Source organism: Gekko japonicus, unplaced genomic scaffold (genome assembly GCF_001447785.1).
Source record: "Gekko japonicus isolate JY-2015 unplaced genomic scaffold, Gekko_japonicus_V1.1 scaffold50, whole genome shotgun sequence".
Lineage (NCBI taxonomy): Eukaryota > Metazoa > Chordata > Lepidosauria > Squamata > Gekkonidae > Gekko > Gekko japonicus.
Window position 1 is genome coordinate 1,835,527 of NW_015164666.1, and position 14,268 is coordinate 1,849,794.

Consider the following 14,268-nt stretch of genomic DNA (forward strand, 5'->3'; position numbering starts at 1 on the left):
GCTACCTTTGCACCAGGCAGGCAAATCACCAAACAGTCAGTATGCGGGTTTGCCACCCAGCTGTCTACCTGCCTAAGGATCAAATCACCAACTACCAAGAGCCCCCCTCCCTCCCTGCCAAGGATGGTTCCTCGGTGCAAAATGATACATGTGACACTCCATGAAAAACACTAGGTAGCCCCGACCCCCTGCTGGCATTCTGGCTTCATAATTATAGACTTCCGGTTTATGAAGCAGTGATGGCGGATGCTCTTCCCGAATCGTGGGAGGGTGAATCACACATAGAGATGTAAAATTTCCGGAAATTTTGATGCTTGGAAAAAAAACTGTTTTTTCCCCGTTTTTTTTTTAAAAAAACAAACGGAAATTTTTGGAAAAATTGAAAAAAATGCTACATTAGCATTTCTTTTGTCTTTTCTAGATTGAAAGTCATTCTGTTACTTTAGGAACATAAAATATGACTATGGACATTTTTCCTTGGCATGAAATTATCACAACTAGCATATTAAAAATATAGTGTATCCAAACAATTATTACAAACAGTAATACCCACCCACATGCAAAAACAAAACTGAAACCTTTTCCTTTTCTTCTGACAATAGCACCTCCTAAAGGAAGAAAGGTTTCTTGTTCTTGCATTGGAGAGTTCAGTTTGTAACCTAGGACATTTTTGTCTGCAGTGCAGAGAAATTAGATCAATCTGATACCATTAATATATATAATTTAGAAATGATTTGAAAAATATTTGAACACCTTGTCTTAAAATATTTTATTCATCATGTTAAAATAAAATGTTCCATAATCAATTTTTTTTTCTTTTCTTTTCAATTTTTCCAATTTTTTGGAAAAAAACAAAAAAGCTTCAGGAAAAAAACGGGGAAAACCCGGTTTCCCCCCGAAATTTTTCCGTTTTTTTCCCGGGCCTTCACATCTCTAATCGCACACCACTGCATTTAATATGTAATAATTTGGCTTTTTCCCTCTCCCTTTTGACAATTCCAGAAAGCAAGACCTGGCTCTAAAGAAAATCTTTTTTTCATATTTTATTTCTGGATGTGTGTTGTTTTACAATAGTAATATTGATCACTGGGGAAGGCCCTAAGGGGCCGAAACACGTATGGTCTACTGGTCATAAGATATACCCATCAATTATATATATAAAACTATCAGCTCTGTGTGCAAAATGTTTTAAGAGTCTGATATCTGGATCATTTCTTTTAACTTATTTTATCTTTTACTAATGTGTACTCCATAATAAATATTTGTACTTTTATAACAACTTATTTTGTTAGCTTGACCCTCATCTCCAGCAAATTGGCCTGGAGAAAAATTGCTTCCTGACCCCAATGTGGTGATCAGCATTTCCCTGGACATGTAAGAAAGGGCCACAAGAACTAAGCATTGAGGCAACCCTTCCTGCCCTCCTTCTCAAGATCTGCCTAAGTTCACAGAATCAGCATTGCTGGCAGATGGCCATCTAGCCTTTGTTTGAAAACCTCCAAAGAAGGACAGCCCTCCACCTCTCGAGGAAGCCTGTTCCACAGAGGAACCGTTCTAACTAGGCTTGCCATTTCCCCGGGGGTGTGTGTGTTTGCCCACTTTAGCCCCCCCCATTTGCCGGCCTGGATCCGGCTAGTGGGGGGAACCCAGAGGTGACATCATCGTGCCAGGCAAACCGCCAAGGGGATGCTCTAGCACTCAGCCTAAAAATTCTATGGTACCATAGAGTTTCTGGCCGAATGCTAGAGTGTCCCCCTGGCGACGTGCCTAGTGCAATGACATCGCTTCTGGGTGACATCATCATGGTGTGTGCACTATGCATGCACGCCAGAAGATCCCGATGAAGAAGCTCCATCTCCCCGCCAGCAGCAGGTAGGGATCTGGCAATCCTAGTTCTGTCAGGAAATTCTTCCATCTTCTTTGTTAATCCCAACTAAAAGGAGACAGCCCCTTTGGGTAACAATATGGCAGTTGTGCATTCCTGTAGGAACTTAGTCCTGAAGTGCTACAGAGGGTCTGATTTGGTACCGTGATACAGGCAAGGGAAGCTCCAGCTTTCATCCACAACCTTTTCTTGACCCAAACAGCCCCAAGGGCATTATAAGGACTTCTGCATGCGTACTGATTGCTTGTAGTGACTGAATCCTCCCCTTGCACTGCGGTTCTGATCCTACTGGGCCCCTGCCCCACTTTAGAATTGAATTCCTGTCCAGACTTGCAGCTGGTATCCTGCTTCCCGTTTCTGCTGCAATCACGTGATAAATGTTATGTGCTATTTTGGCCTCTGCAAGATCTTCTGGGCATTCTATGACTTGTTTTGCTTTTAAAATTGCCCAACCCTCTGCTTTCGTATGAGGCTTCAAACTTTTTTTTTTTGGCCATCAAGTCACAAATGACTTATGGTGACCCCATAGGATTTTCAAGGCAGGAGATGTTCAGAAGTGGTTTGCCATTGCCTGCCTTTGCTTGGTGACCCTGATGTTCCTTGGTGGTCTCCCACCCAAATACTAACCAAGACTTAGCTTCTGAGAGCTGACAAAATCTGGCTATCCTGGGCTATTCAGGTCAGAGCTTAAACAAAGTACTTTACCTAAATAGCTCAATGATGATAAAACATTTATTTTCCTTAACATAAGACATCCCTTTTCTTATTTCACCAAAATACAATTGTGACTTAATGTGCTTTGTAGCACTGATCATTAACTCTCACAGGTTGACTGACTTGAGTACAATTTGGACTTACAAGTTGACTGTTTAGAGAGCTTGAGATGCCATTTGTGCTATAGCCATTTTAGGTGTTCTACCCTTTAATTTGGCCAAGCAACCTAAACCATAAAAGCACTTAGAAGTGATTAGCATGATTTCCATCTAGTCAATAATGACAAATATGTGCAACTCACTTGTTGGGGGTGCAACTCACTTGTTGGGGCTGCAACATTTGACCTTAAGCAAGGATAAGCAGGGAGGCATTCAGCATGGTCCTGTGAAAAATGCTTTTGTCATAGTACTGAGAGAGCTTCTGATGTTGCAAGAACTATAACATCTGTTCAGATTGTTTTCCAAAAAGTCTCTGTAGTTTTGCGGTGCTTGTGAAAGAAGTGCTGACACACCCACTAAAACCTGGCCAGATTTCCACAGAACTCTATCATATGTTTTAACATAGAAGTCAAACATCTCATGAACAAATGATTTTTCTGGGAAGCTTTGATACTGCCAAGGGGGTCCCTTGTGTGAAGCAGCCAGTTTTCCCCATGATCATCAGAGTTTGGGAGCTAAGCAGGGTTGGTCATGATCACTACTTGAATGGGAGACCTCCAAGAAAGACTGGGGCTACTCCGTGGAGGATGGCAGAGTGGTAAACCATCTCTGCTCCTCTTATGCCTGGAGTGCCTCATGAAAGAGGTTGGCTTGAGTTGGTTGCAACTCAATGGCATGTGCTTCTTCTTCACTTGTTTGGGCAAAGGGACAGAGCCACTGTCACTTGAACTAGTTTTTCTTTAAAAAGTAAAACCAATTTCTCTTAAAAGTGAATTTAGCCTATTCATGGAATCAGGATTGGATTCTGTGTAGTGAGGTCAAATTTCCATTCCAGAGAAGTAAAGTCCTTAAAATTACTCTTACAATGTGTTCAAAAAATTATGTGGCCAAACAATCCAAATCATGTTAAGAAAAACTGTATTCTGTAACCTAAGCTCTGCAAATAAATCAGAATCATTTGATAGGATACAATGCATTGACCACACACTTGAAAACACATGGTAACAGCCCAAAGGACTTAAAACATAGCTTTCTTTAAAAATAAATCCTGAGATTTTTTTAAAAAAACCAAGAAGTCTGGAGAAAAATCTGTACACATTTACTGTTAACAAAACCATATTTACAATGTATTAGTATTTTATTGCAGTTGTGTTGCATATTGATTCTTAGAGGTACCTTTGATATATTAACAGGTACATAAAAGAGAAGGCAGTACTTCAGGTATACTATCTATCTCCAGGCCATATAAGACATCCAAGACCTTATAGGCCAGCATCAGACTTGGCACAGAAGCAATCTAGCACCCAATATAGAGCTTTCAAAAGAGGCAAAATATTTTCCCTAAGAATATACTGGCAAGCAGTCTAGCTGCTACCTTTTGGACTAATGAAGCATTTGAACTGTCTTCAGCAGAAGCCCCTCATAAAAATGCATTGCAGTAGTCTAATCTGGCTATAATCAGAGTATGAATGACTGTTGCCAAATCTTGCTTCTCATGAAGGGCCACAGCCACTTCCAGCTGAAGTCAATTAAAGACACTACTGTAGAGGCAATTTGCATCTCCATTAAAAGTTCCCAGTTAAAAAGCATGGTCCAAAGGTGTCACTGCTCTTTATGGGGAGTGCAACCCCATCAAAAATGCAGGTTCTACAAACCTCAATTGGCCTTACCAGTTGAAGAACCAACAGTTCTTTGGTCTTACCTGAACTGAGATTCAGTCTGTTGGCCTTCATCCAGCTTAGTACTGTCTCCAAGAACCAGTTAAGAACATTTACTGTGTCCACTGATTCAGGTGAAACAGATTTTTCTTTCTGTAAAAGGAAAGCTCCAGAATTCTATATTGTTGTTCTGACAAGTGAATTATGATTTTATTAACTTTTAATATTTTCATGGGTGGAGATGATTCACCTTTGGCAGCTGTAGCAGAACATCCAGAGGCATGGAAACATCTTCTAGTATAAACAGAACAAAACGGCACAGGCACAGTGGGAAAAATGCCTTGTAAATTCTTTAATCTGAATGCTTCCCTACCTAGGGCAAATTATCTTGTTTTTTGGGAGGGGAGGAAGAAAAGAACAGCCATGAGAAGATTTGAGGGAAGTTTTATCAAGGCAGCCTATTCTTGGGATCTGTGCAAATTTCTAGAAGGAAGTCATGCTGAGAATAGAGGATGGGCTTTGACATGCTCATTCAACAATTTCAGCAAATGTCAGTCCTCAGAACCTGCTTCTCTCTAACCTCAGTAGGGCCTCAGACTGGAGGACAGAACATGCCACTACTTTTAGAGGCTTTAATTTAAAAAAATGACCCGTGGCCAGCACAGCATCAATGAAATTAAGGAACACAATTGTTTTTGCCTCACTCCATGATGAAGAACTTAATTTCTTATGCTTTAGAGGAAAGTATTTGATCTTACTGAGGTGTAAGTAAGAGAATCTAGAGCTGTTTGGGAATAAATTATATTTATTTTTATATTCATACTAACATGCACTGCAAAAGCAAACTGAAAGATTTCAAACTGATTTCAAGTTTATGCAACCAAATGCTTAGATTTTAGTTTTTAGTTGTTACATTACATTGTCTGTTCTTAGGGAAAAGACCACATGCAAGACAAGTTGTTTGCACTCTGGCATATCACGGTTTCTTTAGCTGTAAAAACAACAAATGACCATACACAGTGACTTATAACCAAATCCTATTCATGCTTACTCAAATGTATGCCCTAGTGTTATGGGATTACAAGAAAGTATAAATAGGATTTTGCACCCATACAGTCCTAGAAAGAGGTCTTATTCCTGTAGTTTTCATTTTATAGGCCCTTTTTGCAATCTCCTTTTAATCCATGTTCACTACAGTATCCTCCAAGCAATTCTACACTAAAATCGAATTTAACCTTCTTTTTAGTTCATTCCCCCCCCCCTTCTGCACAAAAATCAAGTTCAAGCTTCTTTTTATTTCAGGTTTTGCCCCCATTCTGCATTATATTACCTCCTTTCAGTGGTCAGCCTGGTTTCAGCCTGCTGTTGCCCCATGTTATTTTGGATGCGGACCTGCTATCCCACCCTCCCCTTAAAGGGCTCAGGGTGAGGAAATCTGGAGTGGCAGGCAAATATGGAGAGGACCATCATCTCAGAACCCTTATTTAGTCTTTGATTCAAACAAAATAATGATCTCCCCCCATCATTTTATATTAAAAAATAATTCAGGTTCCTGTCAAAACAAGGACTGAGAAGAGGGAAGGGGATTTATGTTTTATTTTTATTTATTTATTTGGATTTATATCCCACCCTCCCCTTAAAGGGCTCAGGGCGGGTTCCAACAGTATAAATATAATACAACGATGTAAGGTACAATACAATTAAAACCACATTAAAACACAATATAAAATAACATAACTCATATATGCCATAGAACTCTAGTAAAAAGCCAGATCCTCAGTGGTTGATAGTACTAGAAATTAAATTTCCCAGACATCTATAAAATTTGAGATCTCAGACCCAGGCTACAAATGGGGGCTGACCCAAGGAGGGGGACGCCTGCTGCCTCAACCAAAAGCCTGGTAGAAGAGCTCCGTCTTGCAGGCCCTGTGGAATTGTAATAAATCCCACAGGGCCCTGATCTCACACGAAAGCTCATTCCACCAGGCAGGGGTCAGGGCCAAAAAAGCCCTGGCCCTGGTCGATGCAAGTCAGATATCCCTGGGGTTGGGGACCACCAGAAGATGTTGATTGGTGGACCTTAGTACTCTACGGGGCTCATATGGGGAGAGGTGATTTCGAAGGTATGCTGGCCCCTGGCTGTATAGGGCTTTGAAGGTAAGTACCAACCCCTTGAAATGGATTCAGAATTCTACAGGCAGACAGTGCAGGTTGCGCAGCACCGGGCGGATGTGCGTCTGCACAGGCGTTGCTGTCAACACCCACGCTGCCACATTCTGCACTAGCTGCAACTTCCAGAGCAGAGTCAAGGGTAGCCCCACGTAGAGAGAGCTACAATAATCCAGTCTGGAAGTGACCATTGCATAGATCACTGTAGCTAAGTCCTGGGAGGTGAGGTATGGGGCTGGCTGCCTGATCTGCCTCAGATAGAAAAAAGCAGACCTGGCAGTGATCTGGGTCTCCATAGAGAGGAAGGCATCCAGGAACACCCCCAAGCTCTTTACCCTCGATATTGGGACCAATGGAGCCCTGTTGAAGGCTGGGAGCCTAATCCCGTCCCAGTCCCCCACGACTTAGGTACAGGACCTCCATCTTAGATGGATTTAGCTTCAGTCGGCTCTGATGCAACCATCCAGTGACGGCCTGTAACACCTCCTCCAGATCTCCTAGGGCCTTTTCCGGGTGGCCATCCATAGATAGAGCTGGGTGTCATCTGCATACTGGTGACACCTCAGCCCATACCTCTGGATAATCTGGGCGAGGGGGTGCATGTAGATATTGAATAGCATAGGGGAGAGAATTGCTCCCTGTGGCACCCCACATTCCAGTGGGTGTCGCCGGGATAACTCTCTCTCAAGCGCCACCCTCTGTCCCCAACCTTGAAGGAAGGAGGCTAGCCACTGTAAGGCAAGCCCCCATATCCCAGCATCAGTAAGGTGGTGGGTTAATATATCATGGTCAACCATGTCAAACGCTGCTGACAGATCAAGAAGCATCAGCAGTGCCGATCTGCCTCGATCCAGGTGTCTCCGGAGGTCATCCACCAAGGTGACCAACACCGTCTCGGTTCCATGGGCGGGGTGAAAGCCGGACTGGAAGGGGTCCAGGATCTTCGCATCCTCCCAAGAAAGTCTGGAGCTGCGTTGCCACTGCTCTCTCTATTACCTTACCCAGGAACAGCAAGTTAGATACTGGGCGGTAATTATTGAGGACTACAGAGTCCAAAGAAGACCTTTTTGGGAGTGGGTGGACGACTGCCTCCTTCAGTCCCCCTGGGAAGGTCCCTGTTGAAAGGGACAAGTTGATAATATTCCTCAGGGGGATCTGCACCTAATTGCCACAAGCTTTAACTAGCCATGATGGGCAGGGATCTAGGAGGCATGTGGTATGCTTTACAGCCACCAGACTCTTGTCAACTTTGTCCTGGGAGAGCAGACTGAAGTGGTCCAGAACTGGACCCGAAGACGGCCAATGGGCTTCCAGTTCTTTTATTGTATCAAGTGTGGTTGGGAGGTCATGGCGGAGTGACAAAACTTTGTCTGCAAAATGGCTTGCAAATGCCTCATAGCCTATTGCCAATTCCCTAGCATTTGGAATGGCCTGCGGCAAAGTAGTCAATGACAGAATAATTCTAAATAATTGGGAGTTACTCACTTAGGACTGATTCAGACAAGTCCTTTTGGAGCAGGCAGTGAGACTGGATTATATATTAGGAGAATGTGAGGTATCAGAGCATACTGATTCCTTGTGCTTGTTTTTAACTGTTGTGTGCTTTGTTGTCAGTTCAGGGTTTATCTGGCAAAATGTGCCAGGATGAATTTTATAATGATGTATTAATTAAAATAGGTGTACTCAGTATGTTTTTCTAATCAACTTTCTGAGCTTGAAGTAATAGAATTTAACTCTCATTTCAGTCAATGGGACTAAACTTCAGAACAGTGAACATTAACCAATGGTCAAACTCTAGCTCATTCATACATGATTGGTCCACTGATTCCCTTCCTCTTCTAAAGTAGGCATACCTTTTCCCAGGGCTCCTTCTTTTTCTTTTGAAAAAGGGGTGCCAGAACTCTCAAGAGGGAAATGAAGTTTTCAATCCGTATACTGAGAACTCATGAACTTTTAAACATTTTAAAAAGAATTTTGTCGAAGAGGTTCTTGAACTCCATTAAGGCATGTTCCCCCATAAAAAAAGCCCTGGCTGATTTCACTCTAGAGCTGCCTCGATACTATTGGTCAATTTCACACCCGAAGCTGCGGGGCTGCATTTTGACTCACGGCTTTGCCCGATTAACCCTGCAGTTTCGTGATCCTGTTTTTTGAGGATCACGAAACTGCAGGGTTAATCGGGCAAAGCCGTGAGTCAAAATGCAGCCCCGCAGCTTCGGGTGTGAAATTGACCAATAGTATCGAGGCAGCTCTAGTGTGAAATCAGCCCCTGTCTTTTCCATTTACTATGAACCTCGTTGTAAATGCAATGGTCTTACTCACACAATCTTAACTTTTCATTTTTAAAGGGGAAATGAATCATTTAAATTGTACCTTTATGTGCATGACTGAATGTATAAAATCTTTGTGTTACATATTACTGAAGGTGTGTGGAGGATCAGCGGGACACATGTTTGTCACCCAACCATAGGAAGGGATCTGGCAGTCTAGCAATGTATGAACTGAGCTAATACGGTACATTGAACTGAAAAAAATTGCAGCAAAGTGGGAAAACAAATATTAATTATTATCTGTTATATTCATGCTATAAAAACCAAGGAAAACAGAAAGTCTTTCTTGTAGATCCTTTTGCTTTTTTACTGTTGTTAAATCCATCTTTTAGTTTTAAGTAGCAAAGTACATTTCTAAATTAGCATCCAACATAATTCATTCAAGCAATAAAAGCAATATAAGTTTTAATTTCTTTAGAGATGTTCATTTGGTAGACAGTGGTTGATGAGTGGAGAACGATCTTGGAGGTTTGGGGAAGTACCCAGCCGTGACTGAGTTTTTAGAAGAAAATCTGGTGAATCTATAATCCAGGGGTAAATCTGAAAGAAACAAATGTACCATGTTTTGATTAGATTCTCAGTTCACGTGACATGGCTAAAGAAAAGTAAGCTCTTTATCTGCGGTACTTATTGTAAACATGCACTCAGACCACATAATTACATATATGGTATAGAAGGCTTATGTACTTAGATGTGATATTGATACTTTGACTTATCTTAACCAAGATGCTTAACGTTATTTAAAACAAAAGGAATGGGCTTCTAACTAATTGAAAATTTGAAAATTACAAATACATTTTGTCATGTGTGAAGGTACAGGATGAGTTACCATTTAGGAATGGTAAAGGATTACACATGCTAGAACATCAAAGGAAAAATAATACAAGAATAAAAATAAAAGCAACAGGATGCTTCCTATATTCATGCCCTTGTCATTTCTCTGCTCATAACACTATACACCAGAAGTAGCAAACAAAAATTGGAAAATGTGGCAAACGAACGGTGACAGACAGGCGAGGTTCTGCCTCTCTCCAAGACCAACAAGGAGTTAGCAGCAGAGCAGAGGACAGCGTAGGAACTGAGGTGAAAAGGGTTTTTCTGACTGAGTGGTACTGTGTAGAAGAGCTGCTTAGAGCTGGCTGAAAATAGTAAATTTGTAACTAAAGGATCCCAGTTGTAGGAATGGGACCTCTGTTCAAAAGTTCAATGGAAGTGAACCTTTGTTTCTTAAACTCTCCTTTCCTTGGTGTGTTGTTCATATCATAAATAAAAGCTTTCTTGTTTGATTAACATCGTGGGCTGTGTGTCTAAGGGAAAGAAACACACATACACATGATTTAATATCTTGGCCTATACACATATTTTGTAGGATATGAATGAATGGTGGTAAGTGATTGGAACAGTGTTTGAGCCCCAACCACAATAGCTCTGTTGGAGTGAGGTCTCATTATTAAAGGGGGTTGGGTCTGTGGAAGCCTCTGGGAGTGAGAGGACCTGAGGTGTAATGACACTGTAGATTTTGAAAGACAAGAAGGGTGGCGAGTGTGGGAGGTTTGGTCTGTGGATGCCTCTGGGAGTGAGAGAGAGGACCTGAGGTGTAATGACACTGTAGATTTTGAAAGACAAGAAGGGTGGCGAGTGTGACGTCCTGACCTACCTATAGCGTTCTGCTTTCATGTTGTGAACAAAAATAAAAGCAACAGGATGTTTCCTATATTCACGCCCTTGTAATTTCTCTGTTTGTAATACTAGAAGTAGTATAAAAAAATTGGAAAATGCAGCAAATAAACAAACAACAACAAAAACTTCAGAACATAAGATACTTGTAGGAAACTTTCTAAAAAGCCTTTATGTGTTATGACTACACATGGTTAGGACTACAGAGTACTTACTGAAGGTAAATTCAACAAATCTTGCTTGTATTTGCAATCCAGCATAAAATTGTCCTTTAAGCCACTAACAATGATAATAGACGTGCCCAACTTTCATTCCTGCAGGAATAGCTACTCATTACAAGTGCAAAAAGGATTGTACTACTTATTTTCTTTTATCCCCTTTCTGATTCCAAGACTGGACCACTTCCATTCACTTCACAAGAATTTAAGTGCTTTGCAAAAAGCCAGGCTTACCCTTTGCCTGTTCATAAGATTTACTAGTCCAGTTCGAGAGACAGCTTCATCTCTGCTTTTGCTCATCTTTTTACAGGCTGATGGGCATTTCTCTTTCTCCCTCCCAGCTCTATAAGATTTCATTTTGCACCGAGCAAAATGAAATCGTTCAGTTCTGTGAGCATAATGGTGATAATTCTAAGAGGTTTTCTTAAAATCTGCTCAAAATATATTTCATTGTCTCCAAGTAGGTATATCTACTGGTGCAAGACATAGCACCAAGACTACCAACGTTGACAATGAACAGGAGAGAGAGCTTTGGGGATGGGGACAGAATTGCAAAAGTGACAAAGGGTGAGGCACATTGTAATTAAAGAAACAGCAAAACATTTAATAAATGTTAAATGTATTTATACAATGGATTATGTAGCATAATGCAATTTGATTGTATCAAATGGTTAGCAATACCAATTTGGTGAGCTAGTTTGGTGTAGTGGTTAAGTGCACGGACTCTAATCTGGGAGAACCAGGTTTGATTCCCCACTCCTCCACCTGCAGCTGCTGGATGACCTTGGGCAAGCCATAGTTCTGACAAGAGCTGTCCTTGAAAGAACAGTTCCCTCAGAGCTCTCTCAGCCCCACCTACCTCGCAGGGTGTCTGTTGTGGGGAGGGGAAAGGAAAGGAGGTTGTAAGCCGCTCTGAGACTCCAAGTGAAGGGCGGGGTATAAATCCAATCTCTTCTTTTATTCTCAATTGCGCTAGTCTAATGGCATGTGCAGCAACATTTATTTATGAGATCTACTCAAGGTGGCTCACCAAATGGTACAATAAAATCATGCAACTACAGGATAAAAATAAGTCATAAGACTGAAAGCAAAAATACAATTCATTCAAAAGCCACCGCATAAACCACACTAGAGTTTGTTCAATAATCCTTGCTCAAATGGAATAGTACAATATTACAGCCACACTCTATGCATTCTGCTGGATGTACACTTTTATTCTCACAGCTTATTACTGCTAGTAGGTTTTGATCTTTAACTGTGGCCCATCAGACTTTCTCAAAGTTTGTGCTGTATTTTCCAGACCTCAACTGTAGATAGCTCCCTCACCTAAGCTATCCTATGCTATTACTGTGACTTCCTTGGTTGATAAAAACCTCACACAGTAACCGGGTACTATCACAGAATCACATGTTCATGCATCGTTTTGCAGAGTGCTGAACTGACTCCTCCCCAGTCACCACTATCCTCAGACTGTTTCAGCTCTGCAAACAGGGCAAGACACAACTCTATGTACCTTCAAGAGCAGTGACAGCATGGCCTTGTTCTCCTCAGTCATGCTGGGGGGAAAAACCATATTTACAATGCTATGCATCTGGTCCTGATGAAATGGCAGCAGTGAGATGTACAGAAGCTCGGTGCAAATGTTCCCCAAAGGGCACTGAGACCAGCAGATAAGAATCTCCTGGTGGTTCCCGGCCCCGAAGATATCCGTCTGGCCTCGACCAGGGCCAGGTCCTTCTCAGCCTTGGCCCCAGCCTGGTGGAACTCTCTGCCGAATGACATCCGTGCCCTGTCTGATCTACTAAAGTTTCACAGGGCATGTAAGGCAGAGATGCTCCACCAGGCCTTTGGTTGAGGCCAGCGATGGTTTCCTACATCTGCCCAGCCCCCCCCCCCCCCAAATCTGAATGCTAGACATGCCATCTGTTCTTGAAATGTTTTAAATATGTATGCTGGCTGTTTAATATTGTATGCTTGTGGTTTTAATTGGTTTTATAATTGTATTGAACTATTCTGTTGTAAACCGCCCTGAGCCCCGCAAAAGCAGGGAAGGGCAGTCAAGGAATCTAAATAAATAAACAACTAAATAAATATCTGATATCACTCCTCAGGCATCTAAGAATTTTATCACTGGCAATGTTAAGGGAGAAGCATTTACCAAAACTGTGCAGTACTACAGTTGGTTCATCCTTGGTGGTGCTTGTGGAGGATGTGCCATCAAGTCACTGGCAACGACGTTCAGAGGTGTTGGCCACTGCCTGTCTCTGCATAACAAGCCTTTGGTGGCCTCCCATCCAGGTAGCAACCAGGGCTGACCCTGATTAGCTTCTGAGAGCTGACAAGATTGGGCTAGCGTGGGCTCACTTGGTACATACCTCACAGGATAGTTGTAGGGATAAAGCAGACCCATAGTAAAGGTAAAGGCAAAGGTTCCCTTGCTCGAAAGCCAGTCGAATCTGAATCTAGGGTTGCGGTGCTCATCTCCGTTTCAAAGCCGAAGAGCCAGCGCTGTCCAAAGACATTTCCGTGGTCATGTGACCCATAGCTAGATATTTTTATGTGGGAGGGGACGAAGAGGGGGCACCATGGCTAATTTAATTAACTAAATTATACCAATTAACAGAGAATTTCACTACTGTCGACAGACTTGCTTTTAGAGGCTTGGCAGAATTCCTGGGAGAGGGCTGTGGTATGTGCAAAACCTCACTGTATACAGCTATTTAACTCAACAGCAGCTCTGCATTGGGAAGGGTGAAGGAAGCCTACAGCTACCACCACTCTGAGCCCCTCACTGCAGGTGTGTGGAGAAAGCACATGGTGGGGGGGGGGAGGAGAGAGGAGAAGGGAGGGCCAAGTGAGCAAGGGAGGGCCGAGTGAGCAAGGGAGCACACAGCCGGCTCCGCCCCCAACCCCAGCACATGTAAAGGGGCTGGCTGCTGGTTCGGAGGGCAGTGATGAGAGCGGCTGGCTGGCTGATGCTTGCTCCATCCTCCTGACCAGCAGCTAGGCCCTTTACATGTGCGCTCACTTGGCTTTCCCTTCTCCTCTCCCCTCTTCTCCTCCCCAGCCATATGCTTTCTCCATACGCTTGCTGTGAAGGGCTTGGAGCAGCAGCAGCTGTAGGCTTTGCGGGAGGGAAGGGGATGGTCTGGCATCCACTGGGAATGGGGCTGGGCATGTCTGAGGGGGGCTTAGCCCTCCTCACCCCTGGCTTGCTATGGCCCTGGGATAAAGTAGTGGAGTGGGCTGAATTATTGTCCAAAAAGGATGCTAAAACCTACCTATCTTTGCATAATTATTTCTTTCACTAATGATTTAAAAAACTTTACAGGTCTTCATGTGCATTCGACACACCTTACTAGAAAGAAAACCTCGAACTGGATGTCCCACCACCATTCTCTCTCCCTTGTTTTTAGTAGGAGTCTGCTGCCACTGCTGTTCCTTTCCCCCACAGTTCTG

General features: G+C 42.7%; 1 protein-coding gene across 1 annotated transcript in view; it reads right to left on the minus strand.

Annotated features, from left to right (window-relative positions):
• Window positions 1–9,338: 9,338 nt before the first annotated feature.
• Window positions 9,339–14,268, minus strand: part of NT5DC1 (5'-nucleotidase domain containing 1) — a 164,181-nt gene continuing 159,251 nt past the window's right edge. Inside the window, exon 12 of the mRNA XM_015409065.1 lies at window positions 9,339–9,454. Coding sequence (XP_015264551.1) covers window positions 9,339–9,454 — 116 coding nt within the window. The remainder of the gene's footprint in view (window positions 9,455–14,268) is intronic.